General features: G+C 39.8%; 1 protein-coding gene across 1 annotated transcript in view; it reads left to right on the top strand.

The window, feature by feature from the left end:
* Positions 1–14,891, top strand: part of LOC116315015 (transient receptor potential cation channel subfamily M member 4-like) — a 42,261-nt gene that overhangs the window by 2,000 nt on the left and 25,370 nt on the right. Inside the window, exons 2-4 of the mRNA XM_039616590.1 lie at positions 679–740; positions 829–1,006; positions 1,488–1,674. Coding sequence (XP_039472524.1) covers positions 679–740; positions 829–1,006; positions 1,488–1,674 — 427 coding nt within the window. The remainder of the gene's footprint in view (positions 1–678; positions 741–828; positions 1,007–1,487; positions 1,675–14,891) is intronic.

The raw sequence follows: 14,891 nt of genomic DNA, 5'->3' as shown, positions 1-14,891 counted from the left end.
AAGAGCCGTGAGCTTCTCTAAGATCTTATCCATGTTGCGTTCATTGAGCATTGCGTTCATTCATTTTTTTCTCCCAAAAAGATGGGAGTAAGAGCTGACAATTTCTGCTGGTTTTCTCCTTAACCTTCACAATCCACAAAAATAATAATGAGAAACAGGGTATTGTTTTGTTATATACATGTGGCTCTTGTGTCCCTTGTTATAAATAGAAGGTATAATATTAAAAACAATAATTTAGTAAGAACAAGGTACAGCCCAAATGACTCTAGTTCATACAAAGGGAAATCCGGGCACCTTACTTGCTTACTTGCTTACATTCCTAGAAGCAGCAGGTAAGCAACCTGTCAACACTGGGGTGAAATACAACCAGAAGCTCAAACATGATGTGGTTGTTTTGAACCGCAGTGTTTCGAAAAACCTGAACTTCAGACACTCAACACACTGTAAAAATGTCAGTACTGAGGGTCACATACCTAGCTTTCATTCCACTTGCATAATAGCAGACTATAAATGAATACCAAGGAGTACCTAGGCCAATTTAAAAGTTTAATTTAAAATTTTTTTTGTTTTGACTTGTGGGTTGTATTATTCTACTACAGAATATGTGCATACACAGGCTCACTGTTAAACCAGGCTCAGAAATCTGTATGTTAATCACTTTTTAAAAACTGCTTTCAGAGTTGGATCCCCAAAACCATCAAGAAACGAGTGTGCAGCACCTTTGTAGAAGATTCCTTCAGGTACTGTGACCTCAGCCTTTTGATAGTGACATGTCTTTAATTTGAGTTGACTCTCATAGTGATGTTTGTATCCCTCCACCTCTCTCAGTAGTAGTGAATTTTGTCAGTGTGGGGTTGCGAGAGATGACCATGCCTCTGTGGCTGTTGGAGATTATTTCAGCACAGCAATTTTGAAGCACTGGGAAAGTGCGGAGCACTCCTCTGAACAACCAACTGATGCATTTGGAGAGGTGCAGTTTGCAGGAGCCAGCAAGAGGCACAGCCATGTGGGTGCTTTTCTTTTTGTCCCATAACGCTTTATCTCTACAGCCTTAGAGTTTTGGAAAATGTGAACATGTTTTAAAGGAAAATTCCTGTAAAGGTGTAAAGGTGGGTTAAATAAAGATCCAGATAAACCCAGAGCTCTGGTAGTCAGTACTTTGAGTTTTCCTGACCTTCAACCTACTACTAAACAAACAAAGTCAGTACCAGAGTAAAGAACAAGCCACTCCTTAACATATTGGGGAAAGTTCCTGTAAAACCTTTAAAACGGACTCTCCCATAGTTTTCCTGACAGTAAAAATTGGTCTGGGCTCTAATGGGTTAAGGGTCATTTTCAGTTTCAAAGTTTTAATCACAATTTAAAGGTTGAAACAACCAAAACGTCATTTTAGCTTTAATACTAGATCACAATTCGTTATTTTCCAAGCCTCTTTGTGTTGTTGACATGTAATTGTTTCTTTTAATCCATCAAATGTCTAAACTTAGTTCCTGCGCCTGTCATGGAGCACTGAGCCTTCGGTGGTGTACAACATACTGACAGCCCAGTCAATATGGGGTCTTCCTGCACCCAACCTGGTTGTTTCTGTTGTGGGTGGAGAGGGCAGGACACAGGTGAAGACCTGGGTACGGGAGGTCCTCAGACAGGGACTGGTAAAAGCGTCACAAAGCACAGGTAAAAACTTTATGCATCTTTCACTCTGTCAGTGCCTCATCTATAATGATTACAGTGTGCTTGGAATTTCTGTGAGATGTTTGCTGAAATATTTTATTGTTGGTTAGCAGATGCTATCGTAATTTCCAGATGGTTCCCTTTACCATATAAAAAATGTCTAAAAGAATGCCTTGCCTTAACTTTGTTTAGTTTCTAGATTTATAAAGCTGTAAAAGGAAAAAGCAGATTCTGTTCACCTGGACATAAGTTTTTCAGCTATGAAAATATAGCTGAAACATTTCCTTACCTGGATAACTGAGCATGCATCAAGATATGTAAGTCATCTTAATGCAATCACATGTTAATGATGGCCAAACCCCATCTTCCAGTCATCTTTGTAGAAGATATTATACATTCTGCAGCACACCTGGGATGTCATGTATCGCTGTTAAGCCCTCTGGAGATGCTGTGAGCGTAAATAAAGCAGTTTCCCACTCAAGACACCAGGATGGAAGTAGTATTGGTAACGCAATGGGTTATACTATAAGCTCTAAAAAAAAGAGCATACTGTACTACTAGTCTGGTCCTAATGTTTGTACTGAAATGGCAATTTTCTCTTTGACTACTGTACCAAGTGCAGGTAGCACATGGTAATACTGATCTCCTGTCACTTGCTGTTCTTTCAAAACAAGTACAAGAAGCAATGAAAAAATTGTGCACACAAATATGCAAGTTGCTACATGGCTCACACTAAGTAAACATGCTTATTGGATAAGATCAGGACAGGGCGTGGCAGTGAGAAAGCAAACATGTTGCTTTTGTACTTTAGACTTGCCATTAAAACACGCTGCATATAAAAACATTTTTTATGCATCTTTTTGGCTTTTCTAGTCCTTCTAGTCCTTCTAGTGCTCTTAATTCTTTGACAGATAAACACACAGACCGAAACTCAGACTCCAGACAGGCAAACTTAACACAGTGACTGGGGAGACATAGGGAACATGGCGACAATGGTGACATGAAATGTGGAGACAAGTTAAACTAAACATGGAAGGCAAAGGAACAAAACCTAAGAATTAAATTAAAGAATTAAATGCCCCCCCCCAAAACAAACAAACAAACAAACAAACACACAAAACAACAACAACAACAACAACAACAAAAACAATAAAAGGTAAAAAAAAAAAGAAAAGAAAAAAAAAGAATTAAATGGCCCATACATAAACACTGGGTCACCTGACCCGGGACCATGACAGTACATTGAGATATGAGATTTGCAAATTATCGTAAAATTGTTATTCAGGTGTTATTTACATTTTACACAGCTTTTTAACATTTGGGAAATATTAAGTGGCATGGCACAGTAAGCTACTTCAAAGTCAAAGTCAAAGTCAAAGTCAGTTTTATTTGTCAATTTCTTCAGATGTACTTGCCATACAAAGGAATTGAAATTACGTTTCACACTGTCCCATGCGTAGACATAGACAACAATAAAGTGCAGATGCACAACATTTAGGTACATACAGGATGTAACAAGACAGGACCTACACATAACATATAATAAAGTGTTCCACAGTGCGCCCTGGAAAGTAGTGTACTTGTCTACTTGACGTAGTCCCAGGTTGTGGTTGGTAAGTGTTTTTGTTTTAATGCAGCATAAGACTGTAGCAGCAGTAATAGTAATACTAGAAAGGGAAAATTTCAGAAGAAATTTTATGTGTGCCTATGCCGCTGGTAATCAGTGTAGTTTGCCATTCATACAGCTACAGAGAGCAAAACTCAGCAGAGCAGCCATTCTCCACCATGAATTATGATAAAAACAAACACCGCTCGCGCCTCACAGATGACAGCTTACAGTTTTGGGTAAAGATGAAGTGACTTTGTACAGCCCCGATTTGCAGACGCTGTGCACAGAGGTTCATGAGCAGAAGTCCCATTGTACCACGGCAGACCCAACAATGTTTGCATGAACACGCTTTGAAGCATTATGTTATGGACCACTTTTCACACATGGTTGGTGTACCCACACAGGCAGCTGTAGCTTTTCAACTCATAGCCCAACACACACCCAAAAACAGCCAAGAGAGCACAGACTTTACACCCGTGGGTCCACCTCCCCTGCAGCGGCACTGCAGACCACGCCCGACACACACATCAAACACATAAAATAAATATATATGCACTTTTGCATTCACTTTTGTTTTTTGTTATTTTTACACAGTGTTCTGAATGATGAACAATGGTCTACAGCCAACCTTGTGTATTATTATACAAACTTTGGTTGTAAGATTCGGATAAGCATTTAATAAAAGCTAAATATTTTATATGAGAGTAAGAAAGAAAAGTATATCTTTATGTCCACCTTTCTCTGTTAATGCCCTACCTGGCCCCCTGGCAAAGCTTTGCTAGATCCGCCCCTGCACAGTTACCAGCTGTCAGCTACAAAAAAGGAGCTTGGTGTTTACAGGAGTGCAGAATTATTAGGCAAATGAGTATTTTGTCCACATCATCCTCTTCATGCATGTTGTCTTACTCCAAGCTGTATAGGCTCGAAAGCCTACTACCAATTAAGCATATTAGGTGATGTGCATCTCTGTAATGAGAAGGGGTGTGGTCTAATGACATCAACACCCTATATCAGGTGTGCATAATTATTAGGCAACTTCCTTTCCTTTGGCAAAATGGGTCAAACGAAGGACTTGACAGGCTCAGAAAAGTCAAAAATAGTGAGATATCTTACAGAGGGATGCAGCAGTCTTAAAACTGCAAAGCTTCTGAAGCGTGATCATCGAACAATCAAGCGTTTCATTCAAAATAGTCAACAGGGTCGCAAGAAGCGTGTGGAAAAACCAGGGGCAAAATAACTGCCCATGAACTGAGAAAAGTCAAGCGTGCAGCTGCCAAGATGCCACTTGCCACCAGTTTGGCCATATTTCAGAGCTGCAACATCACTGGAGTGCCCAAAAGCACAAGGTGTGCAATACTCAGAGACATGGCCAAGGTAAGAAAGGCTGAAAGACGACCACCACTGAACAAGACACACAAGCTGAAACGTCAAGACTGGGCCAAGAAATATCTCAAGACTGATTTTTCTAAGGTTTTATGGACTGATGAAATGAGAGTGAGTCTTGATGGGCCAGATGGATGGGCCCGTGGCTGGATTGGTAAAGGGCAGAGAGCTCCAGTCCCACTCAGGCGCCAGCAAGGTGGAGGTGGAGTACTGGTTTGGGCTGCTATCATCAAAGGTGAGCTTGTGGGGCCTTTTCGGGTTGAGGATGGCGTCAAGCTCAACTCCCAGTCCTACTGCAAGTTTCTGGAAGACACCTTCTTCAAGCAGTGGTACAGGAAGAAGTCTGCATCCTTCAAGAAAAACATGATTTTCATGCAGGACAATGCTCCATCACACGCGTCCAAGTACTCCACAGCGTGGCTGACAAGAAAGGGTATAAAGAAGGAAAAACTAATGACATGGCCTCCTTGTTCACCTGATCTGAACCCCATTGAGAACCTGTGGTCCATCATCAAATGTGAGATTTACAAGGAGGGAAAACAGTACACCTCTCTGAACAGTGTCTGGGAGGCTGTGGTTGCTGCTGCACGCAATGTTGATGGTGAACAGATCAAAACACTGACAGAATCCATGGATGGCAGGCTTTTGAGTGTCCTTGCAAAGAAAGGTGGCTATATTGGTCGCTGATTTGTTTTTGTTTTGTTTTGAATGTCAGAAATGTATATTTGTGAATGTGGAGATGTTATATTGGTTTCACTGGTAAAAATAAATAATTGAAATGGGTATATATTTGTTTTTGTTAAGTTGCCTAATAATTATGCACAGTAATAGTCACCTGCACACACAGATATCCCCTAAAATAGCTAAAACTAAACACAAACTAAAACTACTTCGAAAACATTCAGCTTTGATATTAATGTGTTTTTGGGTTCATTGAGAACATGGTTGTTGTTCAATAATAAAATTATTCCTCAAAAATACAACTTGCCTAATAATTCTGCACTCCCTGTATGAGAGTAAGAAAGAAAAGTATATCTTTGTGTCCACCTTTCTCTGTTAATGCCCTACCTGGCCCCCTGGCAAAAGCTTTGCTAGATCCGCCCCTGCACAGTTACCAGCTGTCAGCTAAAAAAAAAAGGAGCTTGGTGTTTATTTCTCTCAGAAACAGTTCATAACTTCCTTCAACTCATTCATGTCACCTAAAAAAAGGTAAACCTGTTTCTCCATCACCAGTGCAGCACTGATGATTCAGTAAGGTCATCTCCTGGTTTCGACCAGCCGCTTCTACAGCTGTGGCTCCAGCAAACATCAGCTGATACTAGAAATTAAAATCAAATGAATTCTAACAACAGCTGATCAAGCTTAAACGTGCTGCTGTTGTTTAGCGCGATAAACAAACAAGAGAGAAAAGCCGATCATTGATCAGTTTCATGACTGAAGTTTGAACAGGCGAGAGAATGACAGGGGAGGCTGTCATAAAGTTCAACATCAGTAACTTAGCGCGCACACAGCTGTATAGAAACTCCATCGTGCTAGCTACCACGCAGTACGAGTTATTATAACTGATTGTAAAAAGTCAGCACAACGAAAATAAACTACACCTAAACTCGGTTTATATCTGACCCAAATAGAGTGCAGGTCATAACTTCTTACCTGAAATTCAGTTCACCTCACGCTCCGACCGGCAGCCGCCTGCTTCTCCTGCCTTCGGTTTCCCTGATCCACGATCTACCACCGGTCGATCGGCGGTCGCCTCGCCGCCTCGTTCCCGCATGTTCTTTCTGACACACACCGGTGGATAGCTGCCCTCGGTTGTAGCTCGCGTCAGCGACTCACCAAACAACTCAGTTATTTTTTCCACATCGACCAGCATCTGGACAATCCACCGCCTTTCACTGTTTGTACCGTTACTAAAAAAAACCCTCATCGGCTCATAAAAACGAAAAATAAGTCCAGCTATGACCCTGAGTCAAAAGACAGCCAGCTCGGGTTAGCTAGCTACCTGTCTAGCTCTTTGCAGGCACCGAAAACATCAGAGCTAATATGGGATGTCTAGGTAACACGAGCAGATATTTGAAGTTTACATCTGGCCAATCCACCACCTTTCACTGTTTATACCGTTACTAAAATGAATAAATAAATAAATCATCGGTCCATATAAACGAAAAATAAGTCCAGCTAAAACACATACTGTCGGCGAGCGACCGGGTGCTGACACGAGTTTCACCCGCCTCAATATAAGCCAAGCCTGGGTGCTTTTTCACGAAGGGTCGCTAGCGGTGCTAGCTAACTATGCTAGCGGCGCTAGCTAGCTAGCCGGCTATCAGCAACACATAAGAGAACTGCTGCTAAATAAACTACACCTAAACTCGGTTTATATCTGACCCAAATAGAGTGCAGGTCATAACTTCTTACCTGAAATTCAGTTCACCTCACGCTCCTGCCTTCGCTTTCCCTGATCCACGATTGACCTCCGCGTTAGCAAACACCGGTCGATCGGCGGTAGCCTCACCGCCTTTTATGTCTCGTTCGCGGCATGTCCTTTCTGTCACACACCGGTGGATAGCTGCCCTCTGTTGTAGCTCCACCACCAAACAACTCAGTTATTTTTTCCACATCGACCAGCATCATCGGCCCATATAAACGAAAAATAAGTCCAGCTAAGACACAGACCCTTGCCGAGCGATCGGGCGATTAAACAAATTTTAGCCACCTCACTATCAGCCAAGCCTGGGTGGTTTTTCACGAAGGGTCGCTAGCCGCGCTAGCTAGCTAAGCTAGCGGCGCTAGCTAGCTAGCCAGCCGGCTATCAGCAACACATAAGAGAACTGTTGCTAAATAAACTACACCTAAACTCGGTTTATATCTGACCCAAATAGAGTGCAGGTCATAACTTCTTACCTGAAATTCAGTTCACCTCACGCTCCTGCCTTCGCTTTTCCTGATCCACGATTGACCTCTGCGTTAGCAAACACCGGACGATCGGCGGTAGCCTCACCGCCTTGTATGTCTCGTTCACGGCATGTCCTTTCTGTCACACACCGGTGGATAGCTGCCCTCTGTTGTAGCTCCACCACCAAACAACTCAGTTATTTTTTCCACATCGACCAGCATCATCGGCCCATATAAACGAAAAATAAGTCCAGCTAAGACACAGACCCTTGCCGGCGATCAGGCGATTAAACAAATTTTAGCCACCTCACTATCAGCCAAGCCTGGGTGGTTTTTTCACAAAGGCGCTAGCTAGCTAAGCTAGCGGCGCTAGCTAACTAAGCCGGCTATCAGCAACACTTAAGAGAATTGTCGCTAATATGGGATGTCTTGATAAAGCGAGCAGATATTTGAAGTTTACACACCTACATTCTCGCCTGAAAATATCTTAAAAGTGTATTTTGTGACCTAGAAACACGAATAAAAGACATATAAAACGAAGTGGTGTCCGCCATTGTTTGACTCGGTAGAGGCATGCTATGAATTGTGGGATATGTAGTTTTCACCAAGCATGGCACCCTTTAGGCCGTACTACTCCCGGTATACCACTAGAGAGAGCCAACACCCACAAATGAAGTCTGTTTCTATGGTGCCAAAAGCAGAATCTTTCTCAGGAGCCTAGAAATTGGCCTAAATTTGCACTAAAATCTAAATATTTCAAAAACTATAAAAGTTATAAACACCAAAAGTCGCACCATACTAGCCCAGCTCCAGCCGCACAAAATGATGTAACATATGTACCCCTATTGTCAAAACTGTTTGGCAGAGGAGCGCGGGAAAATTTTCACTAAAATATTAATATTTAAAAACTATAATAGTCATAAACACCAAAAGTCATAGCACACCATTCCAGATCCAGCCGCACAAAATGAGGTAACATATATGAAGCTTTTCTCAAAACTGCGGGCGTGATACGTGCCGAAATTTAGGCGGAAGATGGAGAATAATAATAACTAGAAAATTTGCATTTCCTGCGAAAATGCTGTGTGGATGCCGGAACGCTGAAGCTGTCTGCTGCAAAATTGTATGGCAGTAAAGAAACTGAAAAATTATGTTGAAAACAAGTGAAAAAACAGAAACTTTTGCTGAAAAGAGGTGAAAAGGCAAAGATTCTGCTTCAAAGGGGTACAGAAGTTCAAATTTCTACTGAAAAGAGGAGAGGTGAAAAGGTTTCCTCTGAAATGAGCAGAAGATACTGAGATTTGTATTGATAAGAGGTGAAAGGCTGAAAATTCTGCTTAAAATAGGTGAATCAGCAGAATTTCTACTGAAAAGAGGTAAAGAAGTAGAACGTTGCACTGAAAACAGGTGAATCAGCAGAATGTCTGCTAAAAAGAGATTTCTGTTGAAAACACCTGAAAAAGCTGGGATTTGTGCTGAAAAGGGTGAAAACACTCACAATTCTGCTGAAACGGGGTGAAGAAGAGGTGTTGGGCTGTTGAGAAGAGTTAAATAAGTTGAACTGATATGTTTGGGTACAAATACAATGATTTGGCAATAATACTGCGTTTTAGCACAACTCCTGAGATTTGATTGAAATACTATGATTTAGAAGAAATATTATGACTTTGTACAAATACAATATTTTGGCACAAATACTATGATTTGGTTCGAATGCTATGATTTGAAACAAATAATATGATCTGGCAGAAATACTATTATTTAGTAGAAATACTATGATTTACCAGAAGTACTATGTTTCTGCAAAAATACTATGATTTTGCAGAAATACTATGCCTTAGTAGTAATACTATAACATCACAGATATATGATGATTTTGCAGACATTCTGGTTTTACACAAATACTATAATGTGGCAGTATACTATGTTTCAGCACAAATACTATGATTTGGCACATATACTATATTCAGCAGATATACTATAACAAAACAGAAAGTCTACGACTTAGTAGTAATACTATAACATAATAGACAGACTCTGCAAAATCATAGTATATGTTTTTGCACAACTAGCACAATATGGCAGAAATACTATGATTTGGCACAAGTACTATGATTTAGTACAAATACTCGTATTGGCAGAAATACTATGTTTCAGTACAAATATTACAATTTGGCAATAATACTGGGTTTTAGCACAACTACTGAGATTTGGGTGAAATACTATGATTTAGAAGAAATACTATGACTTCGTTACAAATACAATGTTTTGGTTCAAATAATATGATTTGCAAAAATACTATGATTTGACACAAGTACCATGATTTAGTACAAATACTACGATTTCGCTCAAATACTATGAAATTGCAGTAATACTATGATTTTGAAGGAATACTATGATTTGGTAGAAATACTATGCCTTAGTAGTAATACTATAACATAGCAGATACACTGTGATTTTGCAGACATAGTATGTTTTTGCACAAATACTACGATTTTGCTCAAATACTATGAAACTGCAGTAATACTATGATTTTGAAGGAATACTATGATTTGGTAGAAATACTATGCCTTAGTAGTAATACTACAACATAACAGATATACTGTGATTTTGCAGACATTCTATGTTTTTGCACAAATACTACAATTTGGCAGAAATACTATGTTTTAGCACAAATACTATGGTTTGCTATAAATACTATGGTTTGGCACATATACTGTATTCAGCAGATATAATTTAACAAAATAGAGAGTCTACGACTTAGTAGTAATACTATAACATAATAGATATACTATGATTTTGCAGACAGTCTATGTTTTTGCACAACTAGCACAATGTGGCAGAAATACTATGAATTGGCACAAGTACTATGATTTAGTAGAAATACTCTTATTGGCACAAATACTATGTTTCAGTACAAATACTATGATTTGGCAATAATACTGCGTTTCAGCACAACTACTGAGATTTGAGTGAAATACTATGATTTAGAAGAAATACTATTACTTCGGTACAAATATACTACTATGTTTTGGTTCGAATACTATGATTTGCAAAAATACTATGATTTGGCACAAGTACCATGATTTAGTACAAATACTACGAATTGGCAGAAATACTGTGACTTAGTACTAATACTTTAACATAACAGATATACTGTGATTTAGCAGACATAGTATGTTTTGCACAGATACTACGATTTCACTCAAATACTATGAAATTGCAGTAATACTATGATTTTGAAGGAATACTTTGATTTGGTAGAAATACTATGCCTTAGTAGTAATACTATAACATAACAGATATACTATGATTTTGCAGACATAGTATGTTTTTGCACAAATACTACAATTTGGCAAGAAATACTATGTTTGGGCACAAATACTATGATTTGCTATAAATACTATGATTTGGCACATATACTATAATCAGCAGATATACTATAACATAACAGAAATTCTACGACTTAGTAGTAATACTATAACATAACAGAAATTTTAATTGGGCAGAAATAACATGATTTGGCAAAAAAAATACCATGATTTGGCGCAAATTACAAATACTATGATTTGGCACAAATACTATGATTTAGCAGAAATAGTATGTTTTAACATAAATAATATCTTTTGACAGAAATTTCTGCTGAAAGGTACTATTTCTGCTTTTTAGCAGAAATACTGTAATTTTGCATAAATACTATGATTTGGGATAAATACTATGATTTCCCAGAATTACTATGATTGAGCAGAAGTACTAAGATGTAGTAGAAGTACTTTGATTTAGCAGAAATACTATTATGGAGGAGTAATACTTTAACATGGGAGAAATACTGATACACACACACACACAGAGCGCAAAGGGAACAGCGGATGTTAAGAGTCTGGGCTTGGTATATCTAGGTCAGCTAAATTAGCTGCACCTGCTGTAATCAGCACTTACACACACAGACACAGAGAGAGCTCTGAGTTTTCTTTAGTGTATTTCTCACATTCAGGATTCCCCTCGAACAAATGGCCATAATTTCCTAACCGTAGGGGCTAGAACGCTCATTCTGACACCGTTTTGTTCAGAAGAGATGGGGAAATCTCCAGGTCTTCATAATTCAGAGATAAAATATAAATTATTAAAGCTATATGACTTGTAACACACTGCAACTGAGAAGAGGCGAAGCAAAACTGCCTTGACTTGCCCTCAAACAACGTTGTGTAACTCTAGATCTCTATGGAGCCTCAAAATCATTCTTTCACCGTGAAGAAACAGCAGGCTTTGGTGAACAGTCATGGAAATTTTCAGGGCTCTGTTGAAATCCATCAAAAAGATATGACGAGAGAAAAAGTGCCTCATTTCCACAGTTTGAAATCTGAAGAGATCTGAGTGAGAGACAAATTTCCTATCCTCAAACAAATGTAATTCATGGCCAAACGGTAATAGGTGAGGAAAATACTCTTGAATTGTGAGCATCAGGAGAGTCTGAAGATATATTGGCACAAGCGTCATGTCTCAACTTTGTTTCGTTAAGGAGATATGACGATTTGAAAATGCCTCTCATTAGAAAAATTCAGCGGTGATTTTGAACAAGCTCTCCATTGACTTTCTATGGAGAGTTTTAAGACCTTGTGTTGCTCTGAGGAGATTTGCAAAAAATCTGTAAATCCCACAAGAACGATAGTGACATTTTCTGAAAGCCAGCAAAAATACCTACGTTTTGATGTATAATTTGTGGGGGTTGAGTGGAAATTGAGCGAGTAGCAAGAAGTTGTTCAGACATGAAGAGAAAATTCCGAACAGACCAGCCCTCACTCTGACTTAATTGCATAGCAACCATAGCAACGCATGTATTTTCTGAAAAATCACAATTTTGCAACTGAAAACTTAAAGAGGCATAAAATTAAAACGGTAGAAGATCTGAAACAGCTGAATCACACAGAAATAGCCCAATAATCTGAGAACATTTTAAAGTTTGAATGGAGTTTCTAGGTGAAAGTATGACAAAGTAGTTAAGTTTCAAAGACAAGCAAGTTTTAGCAGAATTGTGGAAGTTTCCCATTCATTTCAATGGGACAAATTAAAGGAAAAAAGTGTAATATTTTAAAAAGTATAACAGTAATAAACACCAAAAGTCATAGCACCCATCTCCAGAAAGAGCAGAACAGTATAGAGTTTGAGCGGAGAAAATCGGCTGAAAACTGAGGGAGTAGATAAAGTCCAAAAAAACGCATCGGAAGCAACTTGAAAAAGAAAAATAAAGAATAAAGAGAAACAGGAACTCAATAGTGTGGAAGCCCTTTTAGGGCATCCACACAATAATAATAACTAGAAAGCGAAAATTTCAGAAGAAATTTTATGTGTGCCTATGCCGCTGCTAATCTGTGTAGTTTTCCATTCATACGGCTACAGACAGCAAAACTCAGAAGAGCAGCCATTCTCCACCATGAATTATGGTAAAAACAAACACCGCTCGCGCCTCACAGATGACAGCTTACAGTTTTGGGTAAAGATGAGGTCACTTTGTACAGCCCCGATTTGCAGACGCTGTGCACACAGGTTCATAAGCAGAAGTCCCTCTGTACCACGGCAGACCCGACAATGTTTGCACGAACACACTTTGAACCAGTACGTTATGGACCACTTTTCACACATGGTTGGTGTACCCTCCCAGCCAGCTGTAGCTTTTCAACTCACAGCCCGACACACACCCAAAAACAGCCGAGAGAGCACAGACTACGCCCGAGAGGTGTGATTGCAGATGCCCTCACCTCCCCTGCAGCGGCACTGCAGACCACGCCCGCCACACATATCAAACACGTAAAATAAATATTTATGCACTTTTGCATTCACTTTTTGTGTTTTGTTATTTTTACACAGTGTTCTGAATGATGAACAATGGTCTACAGCCAATCTTGTGTATTATTATACAAACTTTGGTTGTAAGATTCAGATAACTATTTAATAAAAGCTAAATATTTTATACAGGAGTGCAGAATTATTAGGCAAATGAGTATTTTGTCCACATCATCCCCTTCATGCATGTTGTCTTACTCCAAGCTGTATAGGCTCGAAAGCCTACTACCAATTAAGCATATTAGGTGATGTGCATCTCTGTAATGAGAAGGGTATGGTCTAATGACATCAACACCCTATATCAGGTGTGCATAATTATTAGGCAACTTCCTTTCCTTTGGCAAAATGGGTCAAAAGAAGGACTTGACAGGCTCAGAAAAGTCAAAAATAGTGAGATATCTTGCAGAGGCATGCAGCAGTCTTAAAATTGCAAAGCTTCTGAAGCGTGATCATCGAACAATCAAGCGTTTCATTCAAAATAGTCAACAGGGTCGCAAGAAGTGTGTGGAAAAACCAAGGCGCAAAATAACTGCCCATGAACTGAGAAAAGTCAAGCGTGCAGCTGCCAAGATGCCACTTGCCACCAGTTTGGCCATATTTCAGAGCTGCAACATCACTGAGTGCCCAAAAGCACAAGGTGTGCAATACTCAGAGACATGGCCAAGGTAAGAAAGGCTGAAAGACGACCACCACTGAACAAGACACACAAGCTGAAACGTCAAGACTGGGCCAAGAAATATCTCAAGACTGATTTTTCTAAGGTTTTATGGACTGATGAAATGAGAGTGAGTCTTGATGGGCCAGATGGATGGGCCCGTGGCTGGATTGGTAAAGGGCAGAGAGCTCCAGTCCCACTCAGACGCCAGCAAGGTGGAGGTGGAGTACTGGTTTGGGCTGGTATCATCAAAGGTGAGCTTGTGGGGCCTTTTCGGGTTGAGGATGGCGTCAAGCTCAACTCCCAGTCCTACTGCAAGTTTCTGGAAGACACCTTCTTCAAGCAGTGGTACAGGAAGAAGTCTGCATCCTTCAAGAAAAACATGATTTTCATGCAGGACAATGCTCCATCACACGCGTCCAAGTACTCCACAGCGTGGCTGGCAAGAAAGGGTTTAAAAGAAGAAAACTAATGACATGGCCTCCTTGTTCACCTGATCTGAACCCCATTGAGAACCTGTGGTCCATCATCATCAAATGTGAGATTTACAAGGAGGAAAACAGTACACCTCTCTGAACAGTGTCTGGGAGGCTGTGGTTGCTGCTGCACGCAATGTTGATGGTGAACAGATCAAAACACTGACAGAATCCATGGATGGCAGGCTTTTGAGTGTCCTTGCAAAGAAAGGTGGCTATATTGGTCGCTGATTTGTTTTGGTTTTGTTTTTGAATGTCAGAAATGTATATTTGTGAATGTGGAGATGTTATATTGGTTTCACTGGTAAAAATAAATAATTGAAATGGGTATATATTTGTTTTTGTTAAGTTGCCTAATAATTAT

The sequence above is a fragment of the Oreochromis aureus genome, linkage group 8, assembly GCF_013358895.1.
Source record: "Oreochromis aureus strain Israel breed Guangdong linkage group 8, ZZ_aureus, whole genome shotgun sequence".
NCBI classification, from domain to species: Eukaryota; Metazoa; Chordata; class Actinopteri; order Cichliformes; family Cichlidae; genus Oreochromis; species Oreochromis aureus.
Note: the sequence above shows the minus strand (reverse complement) of the source record. Positions and strands in the feature narration are given on the sequence as shown.